Source organism: Saccostrea cucullata, unplaced genomic scaffold (assembly GCF_032062105.1).
Source record: "Saccostrea cucullata isolate Sc308-1 unplaced genomic scaffold, CSIRO_AGI_Scuc_v1 ctg1039, whole genome shotgun sequence".
Classification (NCBI taxonomy): Eukaryota; Metazoa; Mollusca; class Bivalvia; order Ostreida; family Ostreidae; genus Saccostrea; species Saccostrea cuccullata.
In genome coordinates, this window is record NW_026928226.1 from 235,775 (window position 1) to 256,443 (window position 20,669).

General features: G+C 31.9%; 1 protein-coding gene across 1 annotated transcript; it reads left to right on the forward strand.

The window, feature by feature from the left end:
- The first annotated feature begins 9,775 nt into the window (after nucleotides 1–9,775).
- On the forward strand, nucleotides 9,776–11,536 carry LOC134276843 (E3 ubiquitin-protein ligase TRIM33-like). Its single transcript, XM_062759131.1, has 2 exons — nucleotides 9,776–10,004; nucleotides 10,380–11,536. Exon 2 carries the CDS (start codon nucleotides 10,397–10,399, stop codon nucleotides 11,534–11,536), a length of 1,140 nt encoding a protein of 379 aa, XP_062615115.1. The 5' UTR covers nucleotides 9,776–10,004; nucleotides 10,380–10,396.
- Nucleotides 11,537–20,669: the final 9,133 nt, after the last annotated feature.

Genomic DNA, 20,669 nt, shown 5'->3' on the forward strand with positions numbered 1-20,669 from the left:
TCTGGTGTTAGGGTGGACACTAACGATTATATGCTGATAATACATTAATTCTTTGCAAATCGTTTCCTTTAATGCTGGATATTTTGCCAATGTTCTTAGAACATATCTATGATGAGGATAGGTGCCTCTTCCAAAATGGTTAATTTCAGTGCCCCTGGGTCAGGGATTAGAGGAAGGGGTTTATAAAGCGCATAGTCTGAAAATAAATTTATGTTTTGAAATTTGCTCTTTGGTATTCATCAACCCTTTATGATGAAAGAAAATTTATGATAAAATTTCCATAAAATTGATATATATACAGGTATATGGCCCCAGTGTAAACAATAGTACCTTTTTCAAAATTGTGAATTGCATGGACTCTGGTTTAAAACACAAACAAAATTATAATCTTGTTTAAAATAGTTTTAAAGTGTAGATATGCAAAACCGTGGATGAGTTTTTAGTTGAGTGGTTATTTGGTTTGTTTATCTTACGAAACAGCGAATGGAAATAGCCTTCCTTGTTCCAATAAATGATCATACTTTAAAAAGCTAAGTTTTTTAAAAACCAAATGCAGTTCGAATTTTTGTTTTCGAAACACTACTGGGCCTATTTTTTGTAGGAGGACTAAACTAAGTTTGTCCACATTGTGTACGTGTACGCTGTTTTTTTTTTTTAAAGAAGCCACAATTATACATGTCTGTGATCTTGAGAAGCGTCTCAGGTTCGAAGGGCGCTAACGATTTTCTATGAGTATATATCACGGATACTATATGTCAGCATACAAATGGCTCTTAGATTAGACTCAGGAGGTCGTAAAAGGTTTGCAAAAATATCATTGGCAATTATCGATGTACTGACTCAGGTGTACAGAGATATATTGGAAAAACATGTACCACCAGATCAGATTTTCAACAAAGTTAAAGCATCTCTCCACGTCTTTCAAAATCTGAGCAAAGATCAGATATTGATCTTAAAAGATGCCCAATGTTCGAAAACGTATGCCGGTTTTGACATAACATTGTTGTATATATTATTTAGGAACATTTGCACAAATATCCCATCACCGACGAAAAAATGGGGAACTCCTCCAGAAACTGAAGATATAGGCATTGGCGATGATATAGAAAGAATAAGAATAGTCCGAAACGATGTGTACGGCCATGTCAATTCTGCTTCCATGTCTAAAAGATCATTTGAAGAATACTGGAGAATGATTTCTGACATATGCCAAAGGCTTCAATCTCACACAGGGGGTTCGTACACAAGCAATCTACAGAATATACTTGAGGGGAGCATTGATGAGGATCAAGAAGATTTATATATTGAAAAATTGAAGATTGATAGTGAAAAAGACAAAACAGTATTAGAAAAACTATCCTCCTTACAGTCAGAAATTGAGGACTTGAAGTCGAAGATGACAGACCCTAACACGTGTGAGTATTTTACTTTCTTACAATGGCGGATTCAGATGGAGGGGGTTCAACAGTAAGTAGCAGTTGATGCTTTCATATTTCACAGATTAATTCCTTGTGTCAATTCATTACTTTGGATACCTGGAATTTTATATCTTTTTAGCTTTACCCTGGACTTGCATTAGAGAAACTTTTATATAAAAAAACAAAGTTATGATTTCTCTTGTAAAAAGTTATATGCTTTGTGCTCTTAAAACTTTCATATGCATCAATGTTGCCACCCTTTTTACTCAGAACGAAATCTCATGGTTCTTGGGAAAACTTTTACAACCTATACTTATCCTATTTATCCCCAGGTAAAGAGTAGGGCCAAAGGAGACGATCAGTATTTTACATGGGTTCAAATAGGAAAATTATACATATACATGTATTAGATCCCCATGAGACCCAATGCAAGATAAAAATTCCGTAAGCTTATTGCAAATCTATACAGGACACCACCAACCATCTTACAAAAGATAACTATGCTACTGTTAAGAATGTAGGGTGAGTTCTGGGAACTAGAGGCTTTTTGCATAAAAACATTTTTAACCTGATTTGACCCCCAGGATGAGAATTAAAATTTCAAAACTTTATTGCATATCTACAGGACACAATCTCCCAAAAGCTAATTTAGCTGCTGTTTAAATTTTTAGAAGTGTTTGAGAAAGAAAAAAATATGAGTGCCTGCGTGTGCAAATTTGATTTCGACTTGACATCATAATGCTTTGTTTAACACTTTAAAATTGTGGTTCTAGAGGGAGTCAAAAGGGAACTACTTAACACGTAAGATGAGTGGACAGAGAAATGGAGCTAGACGGACAGATGGGCATACATATTTAATTTAATCCCCCCTACTTTGACAAAAAACATTTTGGAAATAAATGTTTTACAAATGATTCGTTGATACTATAACAAGTGTAATTCCGTATGCTAGCACTGAATTATTATTATATTGATAAATAATACTTTGTGAATTTAATTACAAAACAGGGTGTTATCAGCTAATCGTCAAAGTTGATATCCTCCCAAGAAGTGAATCAACTGAAGCAAAAGAGAATGTTTATAAAATGATGGAAACTCTAAAAAGAACTCTGAATAGAATGGTAGATTTCATTGACAAGGAAACAAAAGTTCAGGACATTTCCAAGATTGAAGCTAATATAACAGAGTTTTTGGATTCGTCTTCAAGTGAGGAGGATATTGTCTTCATCAACGATTTACTAGATAAATTCGAGGAAAATATTTACCAGGCCTTTAAAGATCAAAACCAACTTCGTATTGGTATTATGAGTAAATTTGCAGACTTTGTTATTGTCGTTAAGAAAAGGTATCAGGCAAAATTTAGGGTTGATATTGGGAGCCTAATTATAACCTTTATATTTGAATCGTTACAAGGATTGCAGAAATTTAAAGATGACTGGAAAAGTTGTGTCATTCAAGAGGAAGTGAAAAAAGTTGTTCATTGCGAAGAATTCCTATGCTTATTCATGATAAACAAGGATGATATGAAAGTAGAGCTCGAGGAATTAAAGGATATTTGTAAGTATTTTTATAGAATAAAATGACTAAATTTTAAGTGATGATACATATACCTTTTGAATTCATCATATGATGATTTACATATGATGTCACAACAATCGCTACGTTGTACCACCTTTATGACTGAGATAATCGCTCACTGCTTAAAAAAAATCGAGGGTTGAGGATGGTCGTTATCAGTATTTTCTAATAGTAACTCATAGGTAAATTCTGCGATTATTTTTTTTAATATGCAACATTGGAGCAGAGCAAACATGGACCTCTGTAAGTTCGTTTTAATGATAAGGAAATAGCGGGAAAAATCATCGTCAATTCAGTTTGTGAATAATGATTTAAGAAATAGTATGAAAACTGTCAGTCAGCATGTGACTTAATATTAAGCAATAATTTGTATTTGATGACAAGCAATATATTATAAAAACTATTTTATAAATAGGTTTATTATCACTCTCAAGATGAACGCATGATATATTATGTTTTGTCGTTCAGCAATCATCAACACTTTTGCACTCTTTGAGTTAAAGAGGTAAATGAATTCTTTAAAATGCGGGTTTTAAATTATTTTAAAAAATCAGAAATCAAATACCTCTGACAGCTATATAACGCACGAACAATTTGTTGCTTGGTTAAATGTTTGTTGAGCATGCGTTTTATATCTTTTCACTCATATTAAGATTCTATAAATACCAGTGCATAGGTTCGTTACATGGCTTCTTATTTGCTTAACATCACTCAGAGAACTCTTGATAGGACGCCACTTAAAGCCGAGAAAGAGAGCTGCACATTTAGACATATATTTGATACTTAGTAAGGGGTATATTTTGTGTCATGATCTACTTCATTTTAGGGCCTGTTTTTTTTTTTTATAGATTTCGTTGAAAAGAAAATATATAGTTTACGTTATTAGACCATTGCAGACTGATCACACTTTTAAAAACCATTAAAGTAGGATTTTTGTTTGCCAAGAATATCAATCCCCATAGGTAATGATTTTAAAAATATCATATACGTGTATATATATATATTATAAATATATGTGGGAGATTATTATTATTAGAACCTTGATTTTGTTGATTCTCTAAACAATTAAGTATAACATCGACAACCTTAATTTCGTTGATTATATACAGGTTATTAAATTCAATTGCATAACTTTACAATTCCAGATTTAAATAATAAAAATAATAACCTAACAAAAAGTATAAAACAGCTGGTAATCATCACTTAACTTAACATGGTTTAATGACAAATGTATCTGCTGACAAGGTTTGACTTGTCATACTTTTCTATATATTATACTTTTTATCATACTCCACTAGTGAATAGCACGTTAAACCTATATACATGTATTTTTTTGGAAAAAATTTGAATTACTCAAAATTTATTTCGTTTCTATCTGTAAAATCGGATACTACATTCAAAATGTCTTATGAAAGGCAGAAAACAATAATAATATCAACAAGAATGTAAATAATTTAAATGTGTTCATTCAAACTATTCATTTTGCATATGTTTAAAGGAAAAGTCAAGAAACCTTTCTACTTTCAGGCCCACAAGTTTCTATAGTTATGGATCCACATACAAGTTCTGGGTCCAAGGATCACACAGAAGTCAAGCTTGCGTCTACTCTTCTCTACCCTGGATGTGTCTCTCATGCGAAAGAACGATGTGAGATGTTCTGTAAAAACTGTGACATTCCTCTCTGTCACCCTTGCCTTGCATCCGATCAACATTTGGGTCACAAGTACTCAAAAATCTTGGACATTCTGGATGAAAAGAAAGATATACTAAAGAAAAAGCAAATTGAATTGAAGGAAACAATTTGTCCAACTTACCAGGAGATTGTAGCGGGTGAGCAAAATGAAATAAGGAAGATGGAGAAGGAATATGGAGATCTCTCAACAGCATTAGCAATACACGAAGATTATCTGCACAAAGAAATTGACAAACTTTTCAATAAATTAAAGGCTAAAACAAGTGAAATGAAAAACAAACAGTTACACACTTTACAGAAACATTTGAAGGATATTAACAAAAAGCTTATTGAGATTGATGATGAAATTGATGGAATTGATAAAGCTTTAGGCTCCAACGACATTTCAACGATTTTACAAGTACTACATAGCTCCAAAATAGAACAGCATAAAAAACTTCCAAATAAGCTTGTCCCCTCTCCACCAAAATTCACTCCAGGGAAAATTCAAGAAGAAAAACTGTTAAAATATGTTGGAACTTTATCAACATATAATATTACAACAGAAAAGCGTGGTTACAGCATAAAAGCCGCACATGACCCACTAGACTTTGATACTTTTCACCAATGACATCAAAATCAAGGGAAATTTATTTCCCTAATACAGTCTCAATGGAATCACCGGAAGCAGAATCCTCCCCTCATATCTCTCTGAAATCACCAGGAGCCGGATCCTTTCCTCAAGTTTCAAAGAAATTGCCAGCAGATGCTAGATCCTCTCCTCATGTCCCAAAGAAATTTCCTGCAGACGAATCACAATCACCAGATTTGGGATCTACGACCATGTAGGGTGTCCGTAGATACAGATGAAAAGTCATAATAGCAGAATCATATTCAATCTTTTCAGGGTGCTGAAAAAGTAATTCATGTATTGAAATTAATCCTGATAATATTCCTAATTTTTCAAATGTACACAAAATATCTATGTCGTGCTTACTTTTATATAGAAAAAGGAAGACTGAAAATGAAAATTATGAATTGCAAAGACAATCTACGATTTCTTTATATTTTTTCAAATTTATTATTAATGTCATTGCTATTCAAATACAGTAAAAAAAAATATGGAATAAATACAATAGCTACCCAAAATACGGCATACAACCGGCCTATAAAAATGTTCCAACCCACTTTATACCACATAAAAATATATTAAATTCATTTCAAAAGATTTCATTCGTGTTCTTTTATCAAAGGAAAGTTGACATTAAAATTGCTTCAAATTGAACAAAATTTGAAAGTGCGATCGGATCCACGAAGTCATTGTGATGTTACAGTAGACAACACAATTCATATGATAGACAGGAAATTTTCATTCAATCGTAAGCCGCGTAACAACAAGATTTGACTTGATAACATATAATCAATCTATCAAATTTGTGTCTGTGTAATTTATCTTCAATATGAACATATGTATATATACGAGATGTTAGTGGAGAGTAAGATTATCAAATTGATAAATATAATTAGCCGGATGAGTAAATATAACTTTGAGTGAATTTTCTATGGTTGGAAGTGCAATGCATATTTTAAAAACGTGAAAAAAAATTTTTAAAACCCAGAAAGAACACGTTGTTTTTTTTTGTTGGTGTTTTTTTTAGTAGTAAATGTCGTCTAATTTTTAGTAAGGATTTTAGTTTTGACATTTTTAGAGAGACTGCCAAGATCGCTAAAATTTAAAATCGCAAAATATTAATTGTACTTTATTCGTAAAAGCTTCTTTAGTGAGCTTTTTAAAATCGCTAAAGTTGTATCTCCCTTATAAAAAAAAATTTATGGACAAATCGCTAACTTTGCGTGTCGCTATAATTTACACTTATGTTATATGGTATTCAAAACAGAAGTTTTTTCAGGATATACAAAGAAAAAAATGTGAACATCAGGAGTATTTATCATCAACGCTATTTATAATTGCGCTATAAATATGCTATGACAGGTATGGTGGGAAATGCTTCAAATCAGACCGTCAGACCCCGGACCCTCTGAATTTCCCGTCAGGTGCTCACCCAACCGAGGTATCTGGCCGGCAGCGATCGAATCTGACCACTACTTTCCTCTCTCCGTGTATTTTGCCTTCAAAAACAATAACCCAGGCTCTCCCCTACCAGTGCTTTCTCCTTTCACTTTCTGAGTGCATGACACAGCACCACAATTAAAGTTCACAGGAAGCAGAAATAAATGCTGTACAATAAATATGGCCACCAGTGATCAAACCTGTCTATAGTACTACATAATAACTCCAATATCTATAGATGTAGGGAATTAAAGTAATACAAAATGCTTATTCAAACAGTGTTTCTTTTTTTTTACCTTGGATCAACAGGGCTCAAATGGTCTTAAATTAGATGTGACACCTCTTTTTTCCTGAAAAACACCCACTTCCAGAAGTTTCCTTTAAAGTTGATTTTTTTTTCTATAGAATAACCCTCTTAAGGGTAAGGGATTTATATGCAAAGTAATGTTAATTTGTTTAACTTACAATGTTTCCAATACTTGATTGATGCAATAAAAAAAAACTGGTAATGGATTCAACACCCTTGGTTGTCATCTTTGGATTGAATAGTTTAAATTTTGGAATGCAAGAACAAAATTATGAATGTTTCAAAGTCAAAATTTAATTACCAAAACGTAAACCAGATATATCCCAGCTTTTATAGTTTGAGAGGCCTGTTTGCTCTGTTCCCAATATCTTTTTTTTTTCATTGGATATATTAGCTTACATACTACTATAAACCACCTTTATTCGCATGCTAGAAATTTTGGCGCGAGCCTCGTCATCGCGAATATTTTCTTCCGCGAACCAGTCCTTAAAATCTCTGTGTATATTAACAGATAAAAAAAAACTTGGTCGCAAAGATTAATGGTCGCAGACTAGTTTAACCCCGGTAAATTGCGAAATAAAGTCGTCCCAAATAAAGTTAGTTCACAGTTTTTGTTGGATCTCCAGATTCCATCCTAGTAGATATCCTTTGTCCTTACAATAAATGCTCTTCATAAAACGTTTTTTTAAATTACAAAAGTAACCAAAAAGGCATTTTAATCTTATCTGCAGCGCTGCTCAAAAACGTGAAAAAATGTCTTACCAACTTTAAAATAATGCTTGTTTTCCCTTTGTCGATTCAGATCGGTTGGTAGATGAAAAATAATCCCAGGAAATTTTGAACACCAATCCTATTAACTCCAAGTTTTGAGTTCGTGTTTAAATGAGAAGTAGATAGAGGATCTAATAGTATGTAAGGTATGAAAAAACTATATTTTCGAAAAATATTTTTGTTTTGTCCCTAAACTTTTCTCTGGAACATACTTAGAAACACTACACAGACAAATAATATTGAATAATTGTTCATTTTGTACGACCGTTGGAATATTATCATAAGTGCAATACAAAAAAATTGTTCAAAACTTATTCTAAAAAGGTTAATAAATTGATCAGAGAGGAAAATAGATTTATATAAATAATCCAACTAGAAAAAATCTGATTGGGCGAAAAAGAGTTATTTGGTCATGTGAGAAAAAAAAGCATATAGGCATACCAGATACCTGAGTAATTTTAGTATAAATTCATCTGAAAAGTGTAGTGTAAATCTACAGTATACGATCGTATTATCTGTTATGTTTATATTTGACTTTAAAATCTAAAATCAAAGTTCATTGTATGTACATTCACATATATTCAATGAGTATTAAAACCCCTTCTATTCTGTATTAGTCTTTCATCCCAAATCATCCAAAGTATTGTCAGTTAACAACAATATAATGTATTTGTTTCTCTCGGTTAGTCTCTTTTTAATTCAGTTTTCCCCGTATACATAAAAAAGCACATCTATCATTTATAAACCAAGGCACTTAAACTTTATCCCTAAATTACCATGAGGATTATGTAAAAGCCAATCAGATCTCACATCTCTGAACAATTGTTCGCATATTATCAAGGCCAATGCATCTCTTTTTTCTATTCTTTTGTCTTTTTCCTACATGTAAGGTGTTCAAGCAAATGCATATGTAAAAAAAATGTTAAAACAAAATTATACTAAGCAACAAAATTAAGGAGAGACTATTCGATCGCATCATATAAGTATTTCTTTAATACCCAAATATAGACTGGTAGATATTTTTTTGCAAGATTTCAAATACTGTATACAGAACTATTTTTGCCCCGCTTGATTTTCGTCATTTCAAACTTGCAAACAATGTTGACCCATTTTAAATTCACCAAATCACAGTTTTGTTTAAGAAATTAGATTTTACAATATGAATTCTTCCCTTTTTAAATTCGTCCAAACGAGGTTAGAGCGAAAAGGGAAAGAAGAAACGAGGCGAAAATGTCCCTGTATGCAGTATCATATACCTATTGTTAATTGCTATTTCTGGTTCTGTCCTTTTACACCAATTGAAATTTAAAAACTGCTATAACTGGCCCTTCCCTCATGTTCGGATAAGGTTATATGGACAGGTCTATTATCAATGGAAATTTTCATTATTATATCGATGAATCATGTGGAGATAACGAAAAGTTAACGAACGACTCTGCTCCTATTTTGTATTTTTTTTATGGACTTCTGATCTTCAATACTGCTCATTATCTTAAGATTTAAGTAACGATGCAAGTTATATTTGGTTCAAAATCAGTGAATTACATTTTGATTCTTTAAACTACTTAAACTCAAAAATGAAAGTAATGCAAAATATTACTGATCCAAAATATACAGATTTATTCAACATCACAACGTGCATTTACCGGCCATATGCCATATATTTGTTTATTGAGCTTGAATGATTCTATTTTGGGACAACCCATGAGAATTCAGAACATAAAGGCGGATAGACTCAGGAGTTCCCCTTTTTAAAACATTAACATTGTTGTTTGTAGATATAAATCATAAATAATGAACTCATAACACAAGTTCAATTTTTTAAAATATCGCTTTATGCATGTTTATGCATGCCTATGTACTTAAACCTTTTTTAATAATATTTATATGTACATACTCTGTTAGCAGTGATCCAGTTTCAAAAGATGAGGAACAGCAATATAAATGTAAAAAAAGAAAATAATAATTCAATTATTTCAATAAACAAAAGTAATATTTTATGCAACATTCATAATTTATGCACTGTTAACGTTAGGTACAGGAAGATAAAGATATTGATCGGAGAGTAGGGCACAGACATTCGCCTTGACTTTTAGATAATGATAATGCAATCGGCCGTGCGACTGGAAATCGAGTAATATGGATTTCTGTTGGCTAGGACAGCTGCCATTTTCCACCAGTAAGCAGGTAACAGCTTTTCATCACATTATCTACAAATTAAAACTTTTTTTCTAAATACATTATTTCTTAAAAGCAAGAGAATAATATTTTCCTTTCCCCTTAAAACTGTGTAGTTCTGCACAAATTTTCAATTGAGATCATGCAATTTTTGCCATGACACGTACATGTGAACTTCAAATCAAAGAAAGTCATTTTTATGTTACTTTCACAGCTTACAATATTATCAAGAATAGCAAGAAATACGTTTTTGTATTCCATGATTTTAAGTTAGCAAAAAGAGGAAAATATATATGGAATACTAATATATAATTATCTCATCAGTTCATAAAAATCACCAACAATTTATTAGTTGATCTACAAAACTTTATTTACCAATTTTAGAGGCCAAGGGTCTTGTCATGGACCCTCGTACAAGTGCCCAGCACGTGATACACTGTGACACGTGTGAGACTGTTAAAGTACAGATGCACTGTGACACGTGTCTCGTAATCCTATGCAAGGCCTGTGTGGGAGAACACATCTCTACTGATGTATCCAAGGATCATAAAGTGGTCAAATATGAGTTGAGGAATTCTACTCCCCTTTACCCCGAATGTGCCTCTCATGGAAAAGAACGATGTGAGATGTTCTGTAGAAACTGTGACATTTCCGTCTGTGGCAGTTGCCTTTCCTCTGATCGGCATATGAGCCATAAATTATCTAAAGTTGTAGAAGTTCTGGATGAAAAGAAAGATAAGATAAACAAATACAAATCTGAGTTAAATGAAAACGTTAATCCCAAATACCTGGAGATGGAATCTAATATACAAAACAAAATAAGTGAGTTAGAAAAGGAATATGAAAAACTCTTAACCTCCATAACAAAACAGGGAGAGGTCTTGCAAGGAAAAATCAACAAACTTGTCAATCAACTTAAAAACCAAGTTAATGAAATGAAGAGATCGCAATTACAAACTTTAAAAAAAATTCTTGATGAAATCAACAAGAAAATTATTAACATAAGAGATGAAATCAATGTATTAGATATTGCAAAAGACTCAAATGACTTTTCAAAAATCTTCAGCTTACAAGTCTCTATAGAACAACATAAAAACTTTCCAAAAATACCTATTTTGTCTGCCCCAAACTTTACACCGAAAGTTATCCAAGAAGACGAACTTTGTTCTCACTTCGGAAATTTCTCTTCAATTCCTCTTAAATCAAAACAATTTGGAAACATTCCGGAAACACCAAAAGAAATCTCACTTAAATCACATAAGAAAAGTCCCCCTCATTCAGTTAAACAGGGATCAGTAAAAGTTTCTCTTCCGTATAAAAAGCTGCGTAATGAACCAGAGATTTTCGACAAGCGCATTTATCATTATGGCCGCCTTCGAAATATTGCATGTTTGGGTGATGAAAAAATATGGGCCTGTGATGAATGCTGTACTATGACACTCTACAGCATAAATCAGGGTTTAATCAAGTCAATCAGAACAAGGACAATAAACAGGAGCCCAACAGACATAGCAGTCACAAGAGGTGGAGAGCTAGTGTAAACAGATCAATGGAAGAGAACTATTAACATTGTGAAGAGTGGAACTAAAGAAGAAGTGATAAGAGTAGAAAATGGAAAACTCTAGGTGTCTGTAGGACCTCCACCCGCGACCTTCTCTTTACTATGGAAAGTGATGATAAACAGTCCAAAGTTGCCCGATACTCTGATTCAACAGAGAAACAATCCATTCAGTTCGATGATTAAAAGGCACCTCTTTATTCATCGGATGGTTCTCACAAATTTATATGTGAAAACAGGAACCTTGATATCTGTGTGGCTGATTGTGGAGCTAAAGCAATAGTGGTGGTCAATCAGGCCGGGAAACTGAGATTCAAATATTCTGGACAAGCTCCTCTTCCAAGGTATAGAGCATTCCAAGAAGAATCACTAGAGACAGTCTTGTTCGGGCGATTTTATTTACTGCAATTGATATGCCAACCATGTGGTGCTATAGGTGTAATTAAGTTCATAGCTTATTAAAGATATCATAATGTATTATGTGGGCAGTAATAAAACCATAATGATAATCGATAGAGTTTTTAAATAATAAAAAACTTTTATTTCAAAATAAATGTTAATTTATATTGGCATGAGACTGGAGTCCGATCCTTCTAAAGAAAGCATATAAATTGAGGTCCTTTGAAGACGTCGTTGCTGGCAAGAAAAATATCCCCATCACTGCATGCTCAAAGGCTGTAAACCGAAGTACAATTCAAAATTTCAAGCCTTTTACAGGAAAGTGTTGTCATCTCAAATGAGTGAACACTCGTTGATGGAACATTATACAAATAGACAAACAAATAAATTGAAATAATTATTCTAATAATCTATAATAATATACTACAAAATGTTTCGATATCTGATGTTAATGTAAGTATATTTTGGCTAAAGCTGATACGGGATTTTTCTAACAGACGAATGTGCGATTTGCATGGCCTTTATTAAAAATATTGATCTTTGATTGTTTGCTGTTTGGCAATATTTGGCACTAGATAAGTTATGGAATTCGATATTATACAAAACATGGTAAATTGTCTTTTATTTTTATTTGACTTGGTATCTTTTGCAGTTCTACTAGGAAGTGAATTCTTAAATGCAATAATTTTTTTTTATTCTTAAAGAAAAAAAAATACAATTTGTAATTTACAGTGAACTTTTTTGCTTCACTGTGTTAATTTAAAACAAATAATTTGCGACTGAAACCGTTATTCATCGTTATTGGAAGTAACGATATTTCACTTTTTTCATTTAACAATGAATGTTTTATATAAAGGTATATTACAGCAAAATTTGTTCGCAAAAATTTTGCACAGTCAACAAAATTCGAAATCAGCTGATATATGTTTTCATTTGGTAAACGTTACACAGATATAATCCAAACTAAATTAGACGCAACTGTATACTTAACTATGATCTACTCAAAAGAAATATTATTAATTGCCCTTTATGGTCATGTGGAAAGAATGAAGATGTTTATCTTTTTTTGCCTGTAGGAATTATCCAAAAGCTATAGGAGTAATCTTTTTACTCGACTATTTTTACTTGACGAATTGGTCAATATTAATTTAAAAAACAAATGTTATTATGTGGTGATGTTAATATGCCTGTAGAAACTAATACATATATTTTTGCTGCTGTGCATAAATTTTTTGATGAATCCTGTAGATTTTAAATTATTATGTAACTGAGTAAATATTTCACTTGTAACTCTTTTGTATTTATACTTCTATGTACTACAGGTATCTTAATTGCATGACATATAGTTATATTAAAGGAAAGGAAGTCGTAAGTTGTAAGAACTTGTTTTTGATCCTTTTGTTTATACAGTAAAATATGTTCAAAACTGAGAGAGAGAGAGAGAGAGAGAGAGAAAGAGAGAGAGAGAGAGAGAGAGAGAGAGAGAGAGAGAGAGTTTGATATTCAAAAATTCGATACTGCACTAATCTTTTTAGAAAATACAAAAGAAGACGTTTTTCTTTGATATGAATTTTTCCGTTTTCATATACAAGAATTTACCTTAGTGTTAAATTTCCACCTAGAAACAATCCCCCCCCCCAAAAACAAGGTGGGGAGTCTGGAATTAGGGATCAGGGAGTACATGTACATATCCAAGATTCTACCCAGCACCCTCGAGCTCTTTCAAAAAAATAATAATAAACTTGCGTAATCCTTGAGAAATTATTTGTGTTTCTTTTTCTGTATATTTTGTTTCATATTGCACAATCCATTATAACTGGTTATTACCTGTTCACGTTTTCAGTTGATCGATGAAATACCAGGCCTACTCTAAATATTAATGTGACACAATTAAAACCCAACTCGGACAAGTGCAACATTCCGGAATTAACACCCGATAGAGGACTTTTTAAATTATTTTTTATAAAACTAAAGCACCGCTTTCAATATTTTTTTTGCATTTTATGTACCACACAGATAACGAAACATGTGTTAGGTTTAAAATAATTAAGATTTGAGTTAATTGATAATTAAAAGTTAGAGGGGTCCGAAATGAAGGGGCAAAAGCACTATGCTAAATTGGAAACATTTTTTAAAATTTTTATTCTTAATTTCTAGGAAAAGTGGTAATCCTTTTTGTATTAATGAACAAAATTAAACTTTAATGCAGATATATAATTACATGTATTTTCAAACTGTTTGAAAGTAAAACCCCTTTACAAATCTTATCATTCGGCTCTTAGTGGTGTGTTCAGAGTTTTGCAAATGATACTAACCCGTGAAACGTACACAGTTTTTGTAAATCGTACACGCGAGCTCTGTTATTGTGAAGGTTTGGGATTCTACTCTACTCAACACAACTGCAAAGACTGATAATATACTGTGTGTATGTTTTGCTTTCGAAAGTTTCTACTCTGAATTTTCTGGACTATAGTTTTAATATTTTTCATTAATACACAACAAGACTGCCACTTTTCCTTAGTAGTATTAAGTATGAAATTAAAATTTGTCAAAGTGCAAGGATGTGTCAATCAAACCCGTACAAAAATTTGAAGTTTTTTTTAAATATAATTTTTAGTTGAAATAAGATTTTTAATATATTTCCATGTGAACTTCTATCGACATATATAATTCGTGACATTATACAGAAAATTTTAGAAAATATTAACTTCAAATCTGTGTCTATGCACAATTGATTACTAGTAATTCGAAATATTTACATTTGTAAATATTTTTTCTTACATGAACCTATTGAAGAGAAAATGTGTTCATATATCTGTATGTATTCTGCTTTAAAACACACGACTGTGTCCTATTTTCTTTTACCTATATACGAGAGTAATTTTGTGATATTACATTTCAGTATAACCTGATAGTAATGAAAACATCAATGACAATGCTATTTGTAAAAGTAAAAAAAAAAATGTCGTGCGCCGACCACCGATATTTAACACCCTTTAAATGCTGATTTTATGCATAAAACACCACAGGTCTATGATATTTAGTCAAAATAAAAAAATAGCATTATCCTCATGCATGCAAAAAAATTTTAGCATTCATTGAGAAGTATTTGAAATATTCAAAAAGTTTGCGTTTATCTGGGACAAACCTCGTACAAGAAATACAATACATATCAAGAACGTTCTTATAATGATGTGAAAATAATTCCTCTCAAATCGGCAAAAATTAACATCTGATTGAATAACAGTTCAGCCTTCATACATGTACATGTCTTTAAATTCATCAAAATAACTTCAAGGTCAAGGTCAAAAGGTCATATTTGGTGGTACCCTAGGAAAGATCTTTTCACAAGTAATACACAAGTGAAATCTCGAAGTCAGATCTTTTCACAAGTACTACACATGTGAAATTTTGAAGACATAGCTTCACTGAATCAAAAGTTATGGGCAAGTTTAAAGTTTTTGCGGACAAACAGACAAACAAACAGACAGATAGGCAGCCAGACAGATAGATAGATATATAGACGGACAGACGGACACGACAAAAATTCGCTTCGTGATCGGGAGGCCTGGTTTCTATTCTCTTTCGCAGTGCCGCGTCAAAGCTAGAACGTAAACCTTAAATGTAAACAAAGCTAGTGACTATTCACCAAGCGCTCAGTATTAGAAGTGAAAGTTATAGATCTTTCCGATATAACCTTAAAAATATAGGTCTCCTTTGAGGGTAGGGGTTGGCATGATAAAGAACACTCAATGGCCCTGAGTGCCCTGAGCGCCCAGTGTAGGTCTAAAGTTGAAGCCCTTCATTGGTTTATGGCGACGTCTCTATATGAGTGAAAATTCTCGAATGGCATGCTAAACAACATACAAACAGTTAATCAATCTTATCGCGGCATTATTACGTAAAAAGATATTGTCAGTCTTTGGTGAAAAGAACACCCTTTGGATGATTTAAATCTCCTTTCAGAACAGTTAACCAAACAACAATGGCCATTGGAAACCATATCGATAACTGCAATTTATAAAATGGAGTCAGCATCCGACATATTAAACCATTTATCTAAAATATTATTTCAAAAATGTATTAACTGGACTTGGATTTTTTAAAGTATGGATGGTTAAATTTGTTTTTTTATTTCCGCATATTTAAGGATACAATTGACCATATCCCTAGTTCTCTCTCTACTGAAAATAAAATAGCTTACTCCACGTTTGACAGTTTTGCATGGACATATAAATAAACTAATGAACTATTACCGTTAACATATGTAATGAGACTGATTTTGTACGATACCGGTTGCATTGTGATGCATGTCTTGTCAACCTGTGCAAGGCCTGCGTTGGAGAACACATATTAAAACATAAATCTAAAGACCAAGGAATGATGGTCACATTTGAATCAAGAAATTTCAGTCTTCTCTGCCCTGGATGCGCCTACTATAAAAAAAAGATGCAAGAAGTCTGCAGACATGACATTCCGGTCTATCGCACATGTTACAGCACCTTATCAACATCCCAACATCTTAGTCATAAGTAAGGCAAAATCCTGCATGTTCTGGTTGAAAGGGAAAATTGATCAGGGAAAAAAAGCCAAATGGGACAATTCCTCCCACCAACCAGGGAATTACAGCTAATGTGCAAAACAGAATGAGTCAATTAGAGAAGGAATATGGAGATCTCTCAGGCCCATGGAAAAGCAAATAAACAGAACTGGCACAGAAAAATTAATATAAATATCCACACCCAAAACTCAAGTTGATGAAATAAAGACCTCATAGCGGGTGAAATTAAAAAAAAATTGGAAAGGGGGGTTAACAAAGGTATCTTCTGCAAAATATAAATAAAATCCATTTCTAGGAATATTTATTGATATCTTTAACTTTTATAAAGTTTTGTTTCTGAGCAATTCGTCTGCAATAAGAATTATAAAATACAGAATATTATTTAAGCTCAAAAGTCCATTAAGCAAACCAAAATTGGAGTAGAGCAAACAATTTTTGCTTTATATGAATACAAAAATAGATCTACTAATAAAGGGGCGCAAATCGTACCCATGGGATTTCGAATAGATTGTTGGAAGACTTGGTCTCAAAAAACATAAAAGATACTGTCAATCAAAAACTCAGCCATCTTTTTGGTGTCTACTTCAGAGTACTTGTGTGCGTAATCAGAATGTTTTAACGAAATAACTTTGCGAATGACCAGTGACAAGGTAAGTAAATTCACGGGTACCATTTTAAATGCAAAAACAGCAGTCTAAAGCATGTTTCTTATAAAATTAACAATAACCAAACTTTATTAGCACTAACAAAATACAATGTAATCCTATGCTTCATTTTCTTTCTCAATATTCTCAATATTTTTCTTTAAATTTTACTTTCATTAGTTACATGAATGATATGGAGATAAGGAACAATATTCAATCTCAAAGACCATAAAACAATACAAAATAGGAGCAGTGCAAACACGGACTTTCGAAACATCAGAGTGCCATGGAGGAGTGAACATCATGAAGAAAGGTATATTTGTGAAGCATTATTTAGGAAGAACAGAGAATATTCTTATTTTAATGCCATATTTATATTATCTATTTATTAAAAAGAGTCCTTTTTACTAAAGTACTTTATTCGGTAATAACCGATATTTGCCCCCCAAACCAAACTTTGATGAAGAAATATTTAATTATGTTCTTAAATAGGGGAGTATATGCTGACTTCAACGCACTGAATATTTTCATAAGTTATGACGTTATATGTACGAAATGACGTCACAAACATGACGTAAATTTCAGTTTTTTATGAATTCTACAGAAAAAATGTACATATTTCGTCGATATTTTGAGTAAAAGTCACCGAGCGCATGTGTGTTCAGGCTCAATATTTTGATATAATGTGCAGAATGATAAAATCAATGAAATATGTAAATATTGTTTCTGAACAAACTTGCGCTCTATAAATTTTAAAGCTAAAATTGTTTGAATTTTGTCCATTCTGTCCTCTTTCTGAAAAAAGGATATAAAATCGGACTAGTTTATGACGTCATAAAAACAAAAATTGTGATTAAACTACTTTGAAACAATAATATGTTCTGTTAATTATATTTCACATACAATTTTTAAAATTCAGCACATTTCAGGAAGTTTTCAAAATTTAACTTTTGTGGGGGGCAAGTATATGCAATATACCGCATATAGTTCTTTGTTTTAAAACAATAAAAAACAAATATTGATTGTTTTTTATGAATATAGCAGTTGATCCAAATACTACTTTACAGGATTTGATCCGATGTATTCTTTATAAGGCCGTTCTATATATATGTCGTACATGTGCACTGTGATACAAATATACATGCTTTGTGAACTTAGGTCTGTGAGAGGTCTATGCTAGAGAATACAAATCATTTGTCAAACTTCAGTCTAGGAAATTCACTCCACCTTCACTCTTAATTTGCCTCCCATAAAATACATTTAAAAGATTCAGCTTAAGATTTAAGATTGAAGAAGTATACTAGAAATACTTATAAGTCTGAGAAATATAAGAAAACTTTTTTTTCAGATTTTTGATATTCCTTCGTTAAGATCAATTTTGAATGGCTGTGACTCTTAAATTTCCACATAAAAAGATATTTAAACTTTTGTCTTAAAATAACAACAAATTATTCTATCTTTTCACTTAATTTCATTTAAATGATTTTAAGTATTAAAAAGGGAGAAACTTCAATGACAGGTGAAAGTTATTAAATAGGACACATTCCCTTGAGAATTACATTTAAATATACGGAGTACATACCTTTTACATACCTGTTATGCATTAACTATCATTATATATGGGGCCAATAGTGGGTGGAATAGCTATTTATCAATATATTTTAAAATAAATGCTACAGTTGTAATGACGCAGCTAAACATTTGTGTATTATAAATCAGAACAATGGATTAGTACCTATTACAGTACAGAAAATGTTACAGCTAAAACATAGTATACTTCCACAACTTTTCGTAAAGTAGTAGCAATCTTTACAGAGGTTATACAACAAAACTTACTTAGTAAATAGTTTCAATAGATAATTAAAAATCTTAAAATACTTTTATCATTGCAATGTCAATGGTTTTTAAGAAAAGTGTAATTCAAGTTTGATTAGAAATCGTTAAGAATATGCAAAAAATGTTAATAATGTAATTGGAAAATTGAAAACAAATAACCTAAACTGAAAACTTTATTTTTTAATTCATTTTTCAAATGTTATTTAAAAATTATGTGCAACAAAACGAAATTGCAAGTTTGATGTAGTCTACCCATGTCTAATTTTGTTTTTCAAAATCAACATATTCAATGACAGAATATTAACATGTTGAAATATCAAAACAGTGTAAAGAAATCTTCTGCAGAATCCACTTCTATAAGAAATGATTTACTTCGGAATCAAAAACTATCAGAAAAAGAGCCCCACTTTCATCGTTCTAGAGGCAAACGTATTTGTTAGATTTCATTCGAATCAAGCAGCCAACTCAAGTGTCTACCAAATCCTCTCCCTGGATCATATGTGTATTTGTTTTGATTAAAGCAGAACACGATTCGTAAAAGATGTGTGTCCGCCATTTTTGTTCCCGAGTCTCGCTACTCTGCAAACCCATATATAAAGGCCAGGACTTAGTCACAGTTCAGTGTAATCAGTCGACACCGGTGTGGACGTACGTATGTACAGCATTCGGTAGCAAGAATAATAACGTAATACTTCGTCTATTGCAGGAAAGTAATATACCAAATAATATAGCAAACATATTTTTAACACGCTGTAAAGTCCATTATGTATTAATTGAAATATTTAGATGCATATATGTTTGGATTAATCCTAACACATTCAGGCAAACATGTGCTCATTTCACACTTATCTAAAACAGAGTCAATGGCTAGATTTTGATAAAAAAAAAACCCGGCAAACATCGATAATAAATCTTTACTCTACGATTTGCACAGATTTCAGCAGAATCACTCTTTAAAGCACAATAATTATTTTACTTTAATTTTGTGTGTGTCATATGCTAACAAGGCTTTATGTGTAACATTATTTAAAGAATTCCGTCCCTAGTAATAAACTACAAATTTGAGCCGTTTGTCGTAAATCATTGAAGTGCAGCATTCACGTATTAAATACCTAGATGAAACCAGAAACTGACAGTTGTTTGACAGAAGAGCATGCATATGGATCGTGTGATATAAAATATCAATTGTTTAGCTTTACTTTGGCAGGGAAAAGAACGATTTTCTTTACCTGTATTCAGGTAATAATTATGGATTTATTTTTTAAAATTATATATTTGTTGTTACAATTCATTCTAATATTTCTATATTAAACTTAAGTAAGGCATTCGCTTTTTCCTCGCTTGTAATATTGTTTCAATTATGTGCTGAGCTATTTCATTTAATTTTCGTTTTTTTCATCTTTATTTTGAGATCTAAATTGTAAGAGTATTGCTTAAATCAGTCATTATATTAAATAGGTATTTTAAGGACAGATGATACAAACAATTTTTTCTTTTAAAAAGATTAAATATCATGTCACAAGTTTAGAAAAGTGGATGGTTCTTAGAATTTTTTCTCCGAAGAACTGGAAAATGAAATAGATTTGGAAAATATTAGTAATATTTCAATAAAAAAACGAATATAGACAAATCACATTCAGTAAAGGTTTACAGGTGAAAATAAATTTTAGAATATG

Bases quoted from the DNA above. Each gene is read 5' to 3' on its own strand.
- LOC134276843 (XM_062759131.1), top strand. From the start codon at position 10,397: ATGGACCCTCGTACAAGTGCCCAGCACGTGATACACTGTGACACGTGT.